Below are 18,187 nucleotides of genomic sequence, written 5' to 3'. Positions count from 1 at the left end.
TGTACTATTACTTATTCTGTGCTAAGAGCTAGTGAACACTAGACCTACGTCATTTTATAAAAGCTGAAAGTTTGTCAGCGTATGCTCCCAATATAGGATACAATGTTGGTGAAACATGAAGTCTGAAAAAACTGTCTGGCAAGGAGTTGGAACTGTCAAACTTTCCACGAAGGCCGCCGATACCAATGCGAGCATTGCCCCAAGCACTTCACGTGAGTACTAGCACAGAATAGGGATGTTTCCTGGGTAAAAAACAAGAGTTTTAATTAGTCAGTCAGTTAGCTTATCAAAAACTACTCAACACGCATTTTTCATGTTTTAAAATTTATGAAAATGTAAAGAGATAAAGCGTGCCATAGGTTTAAAGAAAAGGCCCGTGACGTCAGTGAGTGCGTAAAAGTGCAGCACTTTGTGACGTCGCGCGGAACTTCAACGCACTATAACTTTGTAATTATTTGTTTGATTGACAATTAAAAATATACGTGTCCAATATTTTTTTATACTAAAATTGACGGACTAAAAAATTTTTGTAGGAAACTAGCCTATAATAATTATAATAAGTACTTCGTACCGAAGATTTTCTTCGCAAAGGTATTTAAAAAAATGTATGCTCAATGTCATTAACAATATGGTGTACTTTAGCCTGTCTCAAGAGTCAAGCACCATTTTGTTGACAAACGTCAGTGATCGGCACTGCTCCGAAGCTATAGGGCTGACTTCGGTAAAATGATGTGACGTGAGGTGCCAAACTGCGGAAAATGGCGGAGGAAATGCATGAATAAGCATGAATTATATTTTGTTTCTATTACTATTCAGGTAGTTAAAATACTGCACAGTATTAATTACGCCACCGTTTTTTTTCTACTTTCCATCATACATAGTTTATTGTCTTTACAATGCAAATGGGTGAAGAATACGCGTGCGTGCGTCAATGCTCGCTCTTGAGAGTCCGTCGAGACGAGGTCGAGAGATTTTTCGTCGGCCGATAGTTTAGTCGGGCTGTTGATCAGTATGGGCATGTATGGGAGTGCGCACACTACGCCGATTCGATTTGGCCGACGTTCAGAAGTCGCCCCATTGAAAAACAGTTCTAAATCCGTATTCACAAGGGTCATATTTGTAGAACGCTTACTCGATAGGATCGCAACGCAGCGATTTGTTGTCATTGACGTTTTGTTACGTCGTCCCATTGAAAAATAATTCTAAATCCGTATTCACAAGGGTCATTTCGATAGAACGATTACTCGATAGGATCGCATTCAGCGATTTATTCTTACTCGATAGGATTGCAACTCAGCGTTTGTTGTCATTGAAGTTTTGTTACGAGAGGCTACAGGATTGGGACGTGTAAATAAAAAATAAATTGTATGTATTTTTTGTCTTTTTTTCTGCAGGAGCGTGGCAACATTCATTAACCACCGGCAGCGTTGGCACCCTGAAGATGTTGTGTGCCATCTATGTGGAGAGTCATTCCCCGGCATCCGTCGGCTGCAGACGCACTTTAGGTTCCACCACAAGACGGAGGAACTGATGGTGAGTAGACCTGCTTTTTGAAGACTTGAGGTCATAACAGTAAACGAGCTAAAGTCGCTGACATAGCCCGAAGGATTAGCAAGCTGAAGTGGCAGTGGGCNAGGAGTAACAGTATTTTAGGTTTGTCTTACTTGAATAGATACCTACCTGATTTCTGAAATTATGTCTGATTTGTCCAACATGTGTTTTATGATGGTCACCCTATTGCAACAATCATAGTCGAAATATCAATTGAACGAGTTGCCAATTTGCCTTCGGCATTTCATAGAACAGCGAGCGTTTGTAAATTGACGACGCCGTTTGTAAAATGCGGAATCATACAATTTGCCTGCGACAGATACACGTATGTGGCTCAGTTCCATTCCATCCCGTACATAAGCTCAATGTTTTACATAATTAATTAGAATTAAATTATTTGAATAGAGAACGGGATAAACTGAGGAAACATTTTAATTTCATGGCGCGAAAAAAAAAGCTATTGTAAAGCTCTCATGCACGTTGCTCAAGTAACGTTATTACGTTATTTCGACAGAACCGGTTTTTAATACTGACAGACTATTGAATAATTGAAATAGTTGTCCACCAAAAATTAAATGAACACCATTTATTAGAACTAATTTTAAATCATTAAAATAATAAAAATTAACAGAATAGTAGCGAAAATGAAGATTTCGCTAATTTTATTACGAAATTTGGAATTTTTACTACGGTAAAGATTGGCCATAGATGTAAGAACGCATGTGGCAGCAGCCATCTTGGCTTGACGCGTTTGTCATTTTCGTGTTTGGTCTCGGGACGGCTGCTCCATTCTGTGTTCTTCGGTTTTAGATGCCCAAAGTCGGCTTCCCATGACAATATACGGATAGACCGCGGCATCTTCATCTCAATCAACTCAAATGAAAAGACAATTCAAAAATGGTGGGAAAAAAAAGTGCGGGAATGTGTATTGTGCCGGACTGTCTGAGCGCGTATTACCCTGGATGCGGGATACGGTTTCACGCGTAAGTTTATTAAAGCCAATTGCCAATTTCCTTCTTAAATCATTGTTCGTTGTTTAATCTTATTGACTGCTTTCAACAGCAATCATAATTAGATTTTAAGTTTCAGTGCAGTGACGTCACTGATGCACTAAAACACCCAATTTGAGTTCAATGGGCGTTTAAAACATATTAATAATTCATGAAAATGTCTATTTAACTTTATTCACAATATAAAGTTTTGGTCATAAAAAGTTTACAACTATGCACACCGAAGAACAAATAATTTCACTAAAATCAATTTTTTTTTGTTAATACATTCTCACTTTTGTATTTAATGTTCATTTACTGACTTTTTAATACAAAAAGTGTTTCAAAACTGACATAAAAGTTTGTTTTAATATCTAACGGACTTGAAAAATTAAGATTCTTTTAATTTTTAACAGACAGGCGGTTTTCTATTCAGTTCTATGTTTTTCTCTAATAAAAATCTTTCACAGATTCCCACCAGATCGTAAAAAAAGAGATCATTGGCTAGAAAGCCTGAATTTAACTCCGAAAGATTACCAAAATGGAGCGAAGGTGTGTTACCGACACTTCAAAACCTCGGATTACTCGCACAACAACCCTCGACAGGCGCTGAAGAAGAATGCAGTTCCAGCCCTAAAGGTAGAACCTGCGTCTGATGCGGAAAGGTAAGATTTTTATTCAAACAACTAGCTGCGCCCGCGAATTCGTACGCGTGAAAACCCGTTTTTGCATCATTTTTCATTGTTGCTCTGCTGATAGTATATAGCCTATAGCTTTCCTCGATAAATGAGCTTTCTAACACTGAAAGAATTTTTCAAATTGGACCAGTAGTTCCTGAGATTAGCGCGTTTTAGTAAACAAACAAACTCTTCAGCTTTATAATATTAGTATAGATTAGTATAGATTTTCACCACTGACTTCTATCCACACTGGACAGGCTGTCTCATACAAATGATAGCTATTTTTGTGTGTGTACATTATATGAAGAACAAACCCACAAGACCACCACAAGTCTGAAAAGATGGCAAATACTACAGTTGGACCAAAGATGCTAGTGGCTCGGACTGAATATTCCAATATTACCTCCGGCCGGACTGTATAAAATATATGCTACATGAATGAGTGAAGACTGAGGGGGAGAATTTATTGAAATACCCCTTCCTAAGAACACAAAAAAAGCAAGACAAAACATCTGATTATGACCCAAGTCGATTGCAGATATAAAAATGGCCTACAGCGCCAGAATGGCAAAAATCAAATAGGCACAAAAATATTATAACAGCACCAGTCCAGTGGGTATAGAGGTCAGTGATTTTCAAGCATATGAAGTAGCGGCCAGTTTAATATAATAAAACTCATTTATTTATGCAAGTAGGCTTTTAAAAAGCACTTACGACCCAGTATTAACCCTACCACTGCTTCAAGACAATAAATGGGCCAGTGCTGAGAAGAAGCAGCGAAAGAAACTCAGTCACTATTACAACTTTTCAACGTAATCCTACTAATATTATAAATGCGAAAGTTTGTGTGGATGTTTGTTACTCTGTCACGCAAAAACGACTGAACGGATTTTGATGAAACTATAGTATTATTGATTATAACCCAGAATAACATATAGGCTATATTTCACGCGATTGAAACCGCGGGCAAAAGCTAGCATACCTACAATACTTTTGTCCCTATCAAGATTTGAACCTGCTACCATAGCAGATAAATATTTAAGTACCATTTTTTCTCTTTCAGTCTCGACATAGATACTGCTCTGGAAAAGCTCAACGAAGTGACATCATCAGAAAGTGACGGTGGTGGTGACATTGATGATTATATATCTGCAGAAGAATTAAGTATACCATCTTCTGACGATGAGCCGCCGAAGCCAGCTAAAAAGAGGAAGAAAACTGCCATAAAAAAGAATCAAGACGCAAAGGTTAAGAAAGAAGTTAAAAAGAATGCTAAGGTATGTTGTTTATGTTTGTATATTACTAAAGTCCGGTCGTCGATTAGGTACGTAGAATTTCGTCCAACGACCCCAAGCTACCCATCCTTATCGCTCGCGCGTAATTATATTGCTGTCGCGACTGTGCGACGGGCGCCCGCAGTGAGTGTGCGAGCGCGACAGCAATATAATTACGCGCGAGCGATAAGGATGGGTCGCTTGGGGTCATTGGAAATTGTATGTGCTTGGCGACCGGACTTTAATATGATGATGATGTATGTTTGTTACTCTTTCACAAACTACTGAACGGTTACTTTTAAATATTTTTTCAGGTTCCGAAGGCTGTTAAGATATCTGAAGAAGATTTGAATACACACTTAGGGCTTCAGGTAATTTTGAGTTTCCTTAATGCGCTCACTAGTTGGCCCCACTGGCGACATATCGTCTAACTCAAAGGTGACTGACTGACTGACTGACATAGTGATCTATTAACGCACAACCCAAACCACTGGACGGATCGGGCTGAAAGTCATGCAGGTAGATGTTATGACGTAGGCATCCGCTAAGAAAGGATTTTACGCCACTCCAACCCTAAGGGGGTAAAATGGGATTCACACGTATGAAGTCGCGGGCGCTCGCAAGTTTTGACATAATTTTAGCATTAGAAATGCAAAAAGTAAATTATTAAAACGTTTTCCAGGTGTGTCGTATTTGCTTGGTCACCGGCTGTAAAATGTTCTCGATGTCACATTACAACCTGGAAAATACCTATCTCCTGCTGACTGGAATCACGGTAAGTGGAAAAATCATCATCATTCATCATTTCAGCCATTGACAGTGCACTGTGCCCCGATTGCGCTGATTTTTAACGTCCCCAATTCATTGGCGCTTCTTCGCCAGTTGCGCTCCGTTTTCATTCCAGCTGAGGTGCAAATTCGGTATCGCGGTAAAGTTTATGCGCAAATAAAGACGAAACAACGGATTTAAACACTCCGATAAAAATCCGAACACCTTATTTTTTCACTATTCACAGCAAATGTTCGTGTAGGCGTTTGACGACTTGAGTTTGAGAAAAAGTTGCTTTCTTTTAGTTTTTACATTTTACACAAAGAAGCAGTTGCGTTTTGTTTTACGTACCGTAACCGTAACGTAAACGCCTCGCTACACGGTTGACAGCGCGCGAAAGGCGATACGGTGTTGATCCCTTTCCGAGTTGATAAGTCTGCTATGAGCTTAATGTTTTATTTTTAACAACATAAATGATTTTGAACTTTTTACTTTATATTCATGTTATTGACACATTGACACTATTTGTGGTCCCATGTGATGTGATTTTTAATTGTAAAAGTTCTATTTTAATTGTAATTTAGTACAAAATAATCTTCCTTTCTTCCCAGGCGGAAATGTTTGACTCCTCCAAGATGCCTCAAATGCTCTGCTACGAGTGTCTCCAAAGACTCCTGAACTTCATAGAGTTTAGTACTAAGAGCCTTACCTCGTGGACGTGCCTTATGGAGCTCATTGAAGGAGATATCGTAAGTCCATAACTTAATTAAAATCCGTTCAGCCGTTAGAATCCCAATAGCCATTCACTGTAATATTTATAACTAGCTGACCCGGCGAACTTTGTTCCGCCTAAATGGCAATAAATAAGCAGCCTTTTTTTATTTCGAACGGGATAAAAAGTATCCTATGTCCTTCTCCTGGCTCTAAACTACCTCCCTGACAATTTTCAGCTAAATCGGTTCAGCCGTTCTTGAGTTATAAGTGGAGTAACTAACACGACTTTCTTTTATATATATAGATAAAGTCCGGTCGACGAGTAGATAGAATTTTGTTCAATGACCCCAAGCTACCCATCCTTATCGCTCGCGCGTAATTATATTGCTGTCGCGACTGTGCGACGCGCGCCCGCAGTGAGTGTGCGAGCGCGACAGCAACATAATTACGCGCGATAAGGATGGGTAGCTTGGGGTCATTGTACGAAATCCTATCTGCTTGGCGACCGGTCTTTAGTAATAATAATCTGTTGTAATAAACCTCAATTTTCAGCTAACAATGGACACCATAAAGAATATCAACCGGAAACAACACCTACTCGAAACAAAACTGGCTCTAACCGTATTCGAACCCAACCACTTCGACCTGCAAGTGGAAGAATACGAGGAAGAAATCGGCGACCAAAAACTAGAAGACATAGACAAAGAAATGTTAGAAGACACCATAGACAAAGAAATAGATGAAACTATAGACAAAGAAATAGATGAAACTATAGACAAAGAAATACTATACCTAGAAGACGGCACCATAGTCGAAACAGAATACCAAGATGGCGAAACCAAAGACAAATCAGCGAGCGAAGATGATGACGACCTCGCAAAACACGAATCCGACTTTGGTTTGCAAAATTCTGACGACGAAAACGATATTGATAAAAATTACGATTACAGTGTAAGAAAAACTAATATAGTAACGCAATACGCGAAAGAGTTTAACGAAATGTTTGAAGTTATTAAAATGACAGAAGAAGACGCGAGAGATGAGATTAATAAAAGGAAGTTTACTGATCATTATCATAATGCTGCGTTTAAGTGCGAACAGTGCTTTCGGGCGTTCCAGCTTGAAGGCCCGTATTGGCAGCACATGAGACTTCACAGCAAAGTAAGTCTAAATATAATAACTCAAAGGTGACTGACTGACTGACTGACTGACATAGTGATCTATCAACGCACAGCCCAAACCATTTGACGGATCGGGCTGAAATTTGGCATGCAGGTAGATGTTACGACGTAGGCATCGTCTAAGAAAGGATTTTACGAAACTCCACCCCTAAGGGGGTAAAACGGGATCCACGCGTACGAAGTCGCGGGCGGCCGCTAGTAATAAGTACACAACTCAATTATTTATGCAAGTAGGGTTTTAAATAGCTCTATTAACCGTACCAATCGTTCGTTCGTTCGTCCAAATGACGTCCACTGCTGGACAAAGGCCTCCCCCAAGGTTTTCCACAATGAACGGTCCTGCGCAGCCCGCATCCAGGCTCTTCCCGCGACCTTTACCAGATCGTCGGTCCACCTAGTAGGAGGCCTGCCCACGCTACGTCTTCCAGCTAGGGATTGCAATCCAGCGGCGTTTTCAATCCAGCTGGATTCTTGCTGGATTGACCTGAATCCAGCTGGATCCAGCGCGGATCCAGCAAAATGTGGAACGCAAATAAAAAGACGACATTTTTAAGACTTTTTTTATTGTGTAACTAGTTTTCAGCCCACGGCTTCGCCCGCGTGAAAAAAGGGCTCTTTTTAGGGTTTTCCCGGAAATTATTCGAATTTTTCTTGCCGTTAAAACCATCCTTGGACTTCAACGAACATTTAAAAAAAAGGTCCAGGCGTTGTTGAGGTCTGCGCTTACCAACACATTTTGCTTGCCCATTATTGTACTTCTTACAACAATCTATGAAATACGGCTAATCAGTCTCAATCTTACAAATTCTTTTAAAATTAACTACGAAAAGGATCATATTTTAATCTGCAATCTATCTTAATTGTATCAATAGAAGTTACGAATACGAAATAATCTTCTGCGATAATAAGGCAGTTTAAAATCTGACGACATGAGACTGATCATTTCTTTTTTTTATTCTCTGGAAGTAAATGTAGCCGGCTGCTGAATGCCCTTTCGGCCTCCTACACTGGTTGGTTTTAGGGTAATTAAATAGTGTATACCATAGATAAATGTTCACCACGCACTCCTTCGGTCTCATAAACGCTCATTTCTTTTTTCCAGACCTTTTCGTAATCTAATTGACCACTTGGCTTTGGCGTTTGTTTATTAAGGTTCTCCTTCTCTCTTTTAAAAGTTGCATCTCAAGCTCTTGCTCTAAAGTCATTTTCACGAGTTCTGCGTCATCATTTAGACCATTCTCTTCTAACTCCATGATGTCTTCATCTTCTTGCACCGGCTCTACAATATTTTGTTTATTTACACGTTTTAACAAAGTTTTCATCTCCTGCTGCATCACATTCTTTTTTGGCAAAGGAAAATAGACAGATTTTTATACAGCTTCTTCATACTTTTTTGGATTTTTCAAGCACACAAACGTACCAGTAACTTCGGAGAGGCGTCGTTCAACGCATACTACAACAGAACGGCTGAAAATGGCGGTAATTCGAAACTAAGCAATAGAAATTTATATGTTTGCGGATCCGCATCGCTGGATCCAGCATTGCATGCTGGATCCAGCATGGTTAAAAAGGCGCTGGATCCAGCTGGATTGCTGTATGCTGGATCCAGCAATTGCAATCCCTACTTCCAGCCCGTGGTCGCCATTCGGGAACACTGTTCGTAATAATTAAGTAATGTAATAATAAGTATAAAACTCATTTATTTATGCAAGTTAGGCTTTGAAAAAGCACTTTACACGTCCCAGTATTAACCCTACCACTGCTTCGGGACAATAAATGGGCCAGTTCTGAGAAACAGCGCAAGAAACTTATTCACTATTGGCAGCGTTTGAAAAAGCCTCACTTGAAACAGCAAATATAATTCTGATTTTATTCATTTCAGGACTACGGCCCATACAAGTGCGACATTTGCAAGATGCACTTCGAAACTTTCAATTCTCTTAAAAAACATAAGATGTAAGTTTTTTTGGTGGTAGTCTTTATCAGTACTCAGCCAGAGGACCGACGCCCGTATTCACAAACATTACTATGAGGTCTCACAGTGCGCGTGGACATGCAGGGTGACACACGAACCAATCACAGAGCTCTATTCAACGCTGTGCGTTCAATTTGCTGCTTCTCTTAAGCAAACATCGTTTGTGAATAAGGGCGTGAAAGTCAAAGAAAAATAAGTGACTGGTCTGATTTAATTTTTTATATCTTGCTTTAAGCCATAGAGACATAGAGAGATGCTAACTAATGCGCTGAGTTCGAAACTCAGTGTCGCATTTGAAATTCACACACACAAAGTAATCAAAGTATGTGCTCATTATCCACTGCAGTATCAGTACTCAACGTTCGAATAATCTTTAGTACACGCAAGCAATGTAAACTGTTTACATTATGACGTCGCTGCTGTCATCATTGCTGTCGCGAGCAATGTGTTCTGTTTATGGGCATATTGCTGCGACACCGGCCCCGCCCCCTTGTCACATCTCCCTTTAGTTTCTGTGATCTGTGCTTTAAGCAAATAAATACTGAGACCGAAGACATTCTAACCTAATTCTCCTTTGACACACACACACACACACACACACACACACACGCACGCACACACACCTTATCCTTATCATTACCAATTTTAATTAAGATGGAGGTTTATAATTTAAACCGTATTATTANCACACACACACACACACACATACGCACACACACACACACGACACACACACACACCTTATCCTTACCAATTTTAATTAAGATAGATGTTTATAATTTAAACCGTATTATTACCAATTTTGTTTAAAATTTAAAAAAAATAAAAACTTCAATTTTCTATATTGTAATTGTTATCAAAATAGTATTTAATTGATTGAATTAATATTACCTTAGATATCATTTTGCCACTAGCATATAAAAGTAAAACTGTTTGTCCGTCTGCTACGGTAATTTACTTTTTAGAGTTGTGTTATTTGGCAGCTGCTATACAAGCGTGACCTTAGTGCAGAAGCCGCTGTTATGTCTGTTCTACTTCTTAGAAATAAAGCTAAAGACCGGTCTGTGAGCACGTAGAATTTTGTCCAATGACCCCAAGCTACCCATCCTTATCGCTCGCGCATAATTATATTGCTGTCGCGACTGTGCGACGGGCGCCCGCAGTGAGTGTGAGAGCGCGATAGCAATATAATTACGCGCGAGCGATAAGGATGNAGTGTAAGAAAAACTAATATAGTAACGCAATACGCGAAAGAGTTTAACGAAATGTTTGAAGTTATTAAAATGACAGAAGAAGACGCGAGAGATGAGATCAATAAAAGGAAGTTTACTGATCATTACCATAATGCTGCTTTTAAGTGCGAACAGTGCTTTCGAGCGTTCCAGCTTGAAGGTCCGTACTGGCAGCACATGAGATTACACAGCAAAGTAAGTAACTTGTGCCCATTTTCACCATCAATCCCTAATTCTTCAGTGGTAAGGTTTTAAACCTTTGTTTGTCACCTGTCATCCGCTTTGCAATGGAGGGAAGTCGAACCTTAATTTCGAACTCCTCCTATGTTCTTCTGATTAATTTCGTTGCGGGTCCAATGACAGTTTAACTTTCCCCCGGGACAAACTTGACCTTCATTGGTTGGGTTTTTGTGGCGGTCAAGCTGTAGATCCTGGCTACACAGGAGTTGCAGTGGTGGGAACGAGAGGTGGGAATAGTCCCGTAATTCTTAAGTGACCCCTATGGTAACACGTAACAGGCATTTTGTTTTCATAGGGGTCACTTAAAAATTAGAGATTGATGGTGAAAACGGGCATTAGTATTCTAGCTATACTAATACTACCTGCGTCCGTGACTTCGTACGCGTCAAAATAGTTTTAGGGCTGATTTTTCAAGGTTTCGGATAGTTTCGGATGTAGGCAGAGTCAAGCAAGTCCCTACGCTGTTAATGATTTCATTTTGAAGTACATGATTTTTTCCCATAAGATAAAAGCTTTTTTGTGCGACCAAAAGAAGGTGACAGATGCAAAACTCTTCTGTACCCATTCTATTAGTGTTGGACGACTATTGGAATTTGCACTCTGTACTTAGCACAGATATCCGTAACCGTAACCGAAACTTTCGGATATCCGAAATTAAACAATATCCGTAACCGTAACCGAAACCGATATAATATTATTCCAATATCCGTAACCGTAACCTGGCAATCCTACTCGCGAACTGTATTGATTGTAGCGCTTATAAATACCTATAGTTAAAAAGCCACACTAGAGAGAGACAGCAAATATATGTAATTTTGTTTTTATTCATTTCAGGACTACGGCCCATACAAGTGCGATATTTGCAAGATGCACTTCGAAACTTTCAACTCTCTTAAAAAACATAAGATGTAAGTTTTTTTGGTGGTAGTCTTTATCAGTACTCAGCCAGAGGACCGACGCCCGTATTCACAAACATTACTATGAGGTCTCACAGTGCGCGTGGACATGCAGGGTGACACACGAACCAATCACAGAGCTCTATTCAACGCTGTGCGTTCAATTTGCTGCTTCACTTAAGCAAGCATCGTTTGTGAATACGGGCGTGAGTCAAAGAAAAACAATGTGACTGGTCTGATTTATTTTTTTATATGTATAGTGCTTTAAGCCATAGAGATATTATATAGAGAGATGCCAACTAATGCGCTGAGTTCGAAACTCAGTGTCGCAATAGAAATTCACACACACAAAGTAATCAAAATATGTGCTCATTATCCACTGCGGTGTCAGTACTCAACGTTAGAATATTCTTTAGTACTACGCAAGCAATGTAAACTGTTTACATTATGACGTCGCTGCTGTCATCATTGCTGTCACGAGCAATGTTTTCTGTTTTTGGGCATATTGCTGCGACACCGGCCCCGCCCCCTTGTCACATCTCCCTTTAGTTTCTGTGATCTGTGCTTTAAGCAAATAAATACTGAGACCGAAGACATTCTAACCTAATTCTCCTTTGACACGCACACGCACACACACACACACACACACGCACGCACACACACCTTATCCTTATCATTACCAATTTTAATTAAGATGGAGGTTTATAATTTAAACCGTATTATTACCAATTTTGTTTAAAATTTAAAAAAAATAAAAACTTCAATTTTCTATATTGTAATTGTTATCTAAATAGTATTTAATTGACTGTTTAATATTACCTTAGATATCATTTTGCCACTAGCATATAAAAGTAAAACTGTGTCTGCTACGGTAATATACTTTTTAGAGTTGTAGTGCAGAAGCCGCTGAAAATGTTATATCTGTTCTACTTCTTAGAAATAAAGCTAAAGCCCGGTCTGTGAGCACGTAGACTTTTGTCCAATGACCCCAAGCTACCCATCCTTATCGCTCGCGCGTAATATTATATTACTGTCGCGACTGTGCGACGGGCGCCCGCAGTGAGTGTGCGAGCGCGACAGCAACATAATTACGCGCGAGCGATAAGAACAGGTAGCTTGGGGTCATTGGACAAAATTCTACGTGCTCACAGACCGGGCTTTAATAAATAAATCTTATGTTATCAGGTCCAAACACGCGAGGTTCATGAAATGCCGGCTGTGTCCGTTCACCACGACCTTCAGTTCGGCCGCGGCCGCCCACAAGCACTTCCACGAGGGCCGCCGATACCAGTGCGAGCATTGTCCCAAGCACTTCACGTGAGTACTAGTAGACTAAGAGCAGGCCTGGCTCACTCCGCGCGGTACATCCGATAATTACCTACAGCGAAGCGCCCCGCCGGCGGGTATTATATCAGTCGAGTGTCACGCGCGCGCCCGTCAGGACGCTGGCGTTCGTTGTAGTACCTAATTCTATGATCGAAGTATTATTTAAAAATGGACATAAAGAGAAAGAAATATTATTGCGCGGCGTTCGGGTGTTTAAATTCGAAAAGAAATCTACCGGATTTATCTTTTTTTTTGCTTCCCAAAGATGCTGAAAGGTATGTTGGCCATGTAGGTAATCAATAATTCTTAGGATAGTATAGGAACCTAACCTACTATGACTACTGCTCAGAATGCGTTCGTTCGTTTCAACCAAATGACGTCTACTGCTGGACAAAGGCCTCTCCCAAGTTTTACCATAATGAATGCATACTTACCTACATACGTAGGTCATTACAAATNAAGCTATATTGGATAGACTATAGTAATGTAATCGCACGGACAGAATTTTAATATCTAAAATGGATTAAACATAACCCACTCTTTGTAAGCTCGTTCTGCATTTGATTATTAATCAATATTCGTCGTTAGTTAAATTAATTTTTCGCTTACTCAAATTCATACCGCTCAAGTTATTAAAACAGTATGCCATCATCAGTCGCTAAGTTATTTTTTAGTCGATCATTTTATAATTCCCCATTAAGAATTACTCATTGTTTTATTCCTAAAACCAACATCTACCAGCTGACAGAGGTAAAACCTAGCATATACTGAATTCGAATGGTAAAAGCTCGAAAAATCGTCGTATTTTCAGAAATACTTACATTTACCAACTCATGTCGGTAAATCCTAAGACTTACACTTAAATCTTAAGATTAACCGTAGTTCGAGCTTTTACAGTAACATATGCTCAATGTCATTAACAACATGGTGTAATTTAGCCTGTCTCAAGAGTCAAGCACCATTTTGTTGACAAACGTCAGTGATCGGCACTGCGCCGAACTATAGGGCTGACTTCGGTAAAATGATGTGACGTGAGGTGCCAAACTGCGGAAAATGTCGGAGGAAATGTATGAATAAGCATGAATTATATTTTGTGTTTCTATTACTATTCAGGCAGTTAAAATACTGCACAGTATTAATTACGCCACCGTTTTTTTTTTTCTACTTTTCATCATACATAGTTTATTGTCTTTACAATGCAAATGGATGAAAATACACGTGCGTGCGTCAATGCTCGCTCTTGAGAGTCCTGTCGATTAAGAGTAGGCGCACACCGTTGATTTTTAGTTGGCCGATAGTTGTGCCCTATTTTTATTTGTATAATAAGAATAAGTGTAGTGTGCGCACTCCCATAAGTCCCATACATGCCCATACTGATCAACTGCCCGACTAAACTATCGGCCGACGAAAAATCAACGGTGTGCGCCTTCTCTAAATATCCCAGTAGGTGCGTGTTTTGTTTTCCATGCAAACTCGCGGAGATGAACTGAGCCCCGATTACGGTAACTTTTAACGTCTCCAATCCAGACGCGCTTCTGATTCTGCGATACGATTGGTCAAAACAGCTGACGTACGCTGTTGAACGACCAATCGTATCGCAGAATCGAGAAGCGTGTCTGGATTGGAGACGTTTAAAATTACCGTAATCGGGGCTCAGGCCTGGTACTAGTGTTTATTACTGTCTAATAATATAACCTAATATAAAATAAACCGGAGGCCAAAAGAAACTAGAACAGTGATGAGATTAGACCCAAGATCTACTGCTTACTGACGAGACCCTGTGCGATCTACCAATGAGGGCTATCGTTTTAGCGCTCACCAGTTAGCGCCACTGTAGAGTAAGGTCCTGTCACTTGCTAGTAGCGAAGACAGTGGCGCCAACTGGTGAGCGCTAAAGTGGTAGGAGGACTATCGCATTTGCACTCATCAAGATGGCGCCACTGTAGAGTAAGGTCCTGTCAATCGCCAGGGGTGCCAACTGTTAAGTATAAAAACGATAGCCCTCATTACATTGAAGCGGCCATCAGCTCTACGACTACGAGCTATGTGCCCCGCCACTTGATTTTAGCGATTTTGCGGGCTATGTCAAGAGCACGAGTAGGTACTGTAAATAAATTAATTATTTTGTTTTCTACAGGAGCGTAGCAACATTCATTAACCACCGGCAGCGTTGGCACCCTGAAGATGTTGTGTGCCATCTATGTGGAGAGTCATTCCCCGGCATCCGTCGGCTGCAGACGCACTTTAGGTTCCACCACAAGACGGAGGAACTGATGGTGAGTAGACCTGCTTTTTGAAGACTTGAGGTCATAACAGTAAACGAGCTAAAGTCGCTGACATAGCCCGAAGGATTAGCAAGCTGAAGTGGCAGTGGGCAGGGCACAAATGCGTTTGCACTTCAAGTTCCACCACAAGGCGGAGGAACTGATGGTGAGTCCGCTACTTGTCCACAACTTGACAAACATCTTCAAACTTTGCACCAAAGGAGGCTACATCGTACTTGTAACTACATAGCTCTAAGACATTTTTTATGGCGCGACCGGTTACAAAATGTATTCACACATGTTTGTTCAAATGTGTCCACACATTTGTGTACAAATATGTTACACAAAGTATAGCAAAAGTTAATTCAATAATGCGTTCACACATATTTGTACAAATGTGTTACAAAGTTTTTTCAAAGAGCACTTTCAGGATCAAGTATTGCAACTGTTTGTACAAATGTGTTCACGAATATTTGTACAAATGTGTTACAAAGTTTTTTCAAAGAAAACTTTCAGGATGAAGTATCGCAACTGTTTGTACAAATGTGTTCACACATATTATGTCCCAAAGTTTTGTCTAAAAGTAGACTACAAAATACCGCAACAGGACGCTTGGACAACATAGAAAATATGTGCACAAATATCTAACTAGTATTTGTGCGACTTCGCAAACATCTTGACACATATCTTTGACCAGCATCAAACAGACATATTCAAAAGTTTTCTCGAAGCGTTCGGAAGTATAAACCAGCTTCTCTTGTTAAGAGCATATTACAAACCAACGGGATCTTTGTCCCACTGTAACACTGTAAGCTGATGTCGATGACGTCAGCCCCGTGATGTCACGCACAGCGCTGGCCCCCTGAAGACGTGGTTTGCCACCTGTGCGGAGCTTCATTCCCCGGCATCCGCCGGCTGCAGACGCACTTTAGGTTCCACCACAAGGCGGAGGAACTGATGGTGAGTAGACCTGCTTTTTGAAGACTTGAGGTCATAACAGTAAACGAGCTAAAGTCGCTGACATAGCCCGAAGGATTAGCAAGCTGAAGTGGCAATGGGCAGGGCACAAATGCGTTTGCACTTCAAGTTCCACCACAGAGGGAGGAACTGATGGTGAGTCCGCTACTTGTCCACAACTTGACAAACATCTTCAAACTTTGCACCAAAGGAGGCTACATCGTACTTGTAACTACATAGCTCTAAGACATTTTTTATGGCGCGACCGGTTACAAACACGTGTTTAAGATGTATTCACACATGTTTGTTCAAATGTGTCCACACATTTGTGTACAAATATGTTACACAAAGTATAGCAAAAGTTAATTCAATAATGCGTTCACACATATTTGTACAAATGTGTTACAAAGTTTTTTCAAAGAGCACTTTCAGGATCAAGTATTGCAACTGTTTGTACAAATGTGTACACACGTGTTTGTACATATATGTTACAAAGCTTCGTCAAAGAGCACTTTCAGGATCAAGTATCGCAACTGTTTATACAAATATATTCACACATGTTTGTACAAATATGTTGCAAAGTTTCGTCAAAGAGTAGACTACAAAATATCGCAACAGGACTCTTGGACAACATAGAAAATATGTGCACAAATATCTACCTAGTGTTTGTGCGACTTCGCAAACATCTTGACACATATCTTTGACCAGCATTAGACAGATAGATTCAAAAGTTTTCTCGAAGCGTTCGGAAGTATAAACCAGCTTCTACTTGTTAAGAGCGTCTTAGGTACGTATTACAAACCAACCAGGCCTATGTCGTAAGCTGATGACGATGACGTCAGCCCTGGTGACGTCACGCATCAGCGCTGGCACTTTACAATACGACAACACGTTTGTACAAATGTGTACACACATGTTTGTACATATATGTTACAAAATTCTTCAAAGAGCCCTTTCAGGATCATGGATTTTACTTACTTAATTTATTGTTTATTACAGATCAAAATGAAAAAAAGGAAGTCAAAAACGAAGAACATCAGATCGATGGCGACCAGAACTAAATACACACACGTCAGCTACCTCACTACGGTAAGTTATACTAGCGGCCGCCCGCGACTTTGTACGCGTGGATCCCGTTTTACTCCCTTAGGGGTAGAGTTTCGTAAAATTCTTTCTTAGCGGGTGCCTACGTCATAACATCTACCTGCATGCCAAATTTCAGCACGATCCGTCCAGTGGTTTGGGCTGTGCGTTGATAGATCACTATGTCAGTCAGTCAGTCACCTTTGAGTTATACAGGGTGTCCCGTAATTCAACGTCAAGCCGGAACTCGGTGTTGTGGCAAGTTATGCTGGTTATCAGTAAATATGAAAAAAAAACTAAGATGTGGCATTTTGTCAAAATAATAGGCATTTAAAAAAAATCAAAAAATTCTACTCCCGGTGACGGTCTTTTTACTCGTGTTGCCACAAATCTTCACTTTTTCCAAATTTTCTTTTGTTACGTAACCCTGAATAATGCTTCTCTAAATTGTTATCAAATTTACAAAACCAGCTGCTCCAGCTTGGATGAAAAAAATACATTATTCCCAAAAAAAATTTCAAAATAAAAATTTTGCCTAGTGAAAACTGACTGTACTGAAAAAAAATTGTACTACGCGAGTGTGGCAAGTGACGTCAATTTGGCGCATTTAGTAAGGATTCCAAAATGGTATAACACTTGGTAATTTCTTGCTGTAATTGTCGACAATTTTTGTTTTTATTTACCTTAGCTAAAATTATTTTATTGACAGTTGCCAGAAGACAGCCCGTACTGTGCAACGTGCGACATGCGCTTCTTAACCACCGAAGCGCTTCGGAAGCATGTATCCGTGTCTNACTGTATTTCGATAGGGCTGTTTTAATAGCCGTTTACAATTTGGAAATAACTAAACTATACAACGTGGTAGTACAAAAATGAGTCACAGTAGTTGTTGTGCACAGATGTTTGCCTTATGATGAGAGCGTGAATTATTGAACTCTGCCCTTGTTTTGTTCTTAATTCTTCTACATCTCGGACTTGTCCAGCCAATACCAACAACTTTCCTTTAAATACGGTTTGTGGTTGGAATTTGATATTGTAACTCTTATAGTTCCAAAAT

The 18,187-nt window shown here is 40.0% G+C and overlaps 1 protein-coding gene across 1 annotated transcript; it reads left to right on the top strand.

Moving 5' to 3' along the window:
- The first annotated feature begins 2,156 nt into the window (after positions 1-2,156).
- On the top strand, positions 2,157-17,950 carry LOC114358753 (uncharacterized). The gene is made up of 12 exons (XM_028312799.1): positions 2,157-2,534; positions 3,011-3,205; positions 4,284-4,497; positions 4,809-4,865; positions 5,177-5,269; positions 5,874-6,011; positions 6,529-7,137; positions 9,040-9,113; positions 12,686-12,817; positions 14,964-15,102; positions 17,047-17,136; positions 17,840-17,950. Exons 1-12 carry the CDS (start codon positions 2,449-2,451, stop codon positions 17,948-17,950), a joined length of 1,938 nt encoding a protein of 645 aa, XP_028168600.1. The 5' UTR covers positions 2,157-2,448.
- The last annotated feature ends 237 nt before the right edge of the window (positions 17,951-18,187 follow it).

The sequence above is a fragment of the Ostrinia furnacalis genome, unplaced genomic scaffold, assembly GCF_004193835.3.
Source record: "Ostrinia furnacalis isolate ACB-3 unplaced genomic scaffold, ASM419383v2 OfSCF0299, whole genome shotgun sequence".
Classification (NCBI taxonomy): domain Eukaryota; kingdom Metazoa; phylum Arthropoda; class Insecta; order Lepidoptera; family Crambidae; genus Ostrinia; species Ostrinia furnacalis.
The sequence above is the reverse complement of the archived record's forward strand: the minus strand, read 5'-3'. Positions and strand labels throughout refer to the sequence as shown.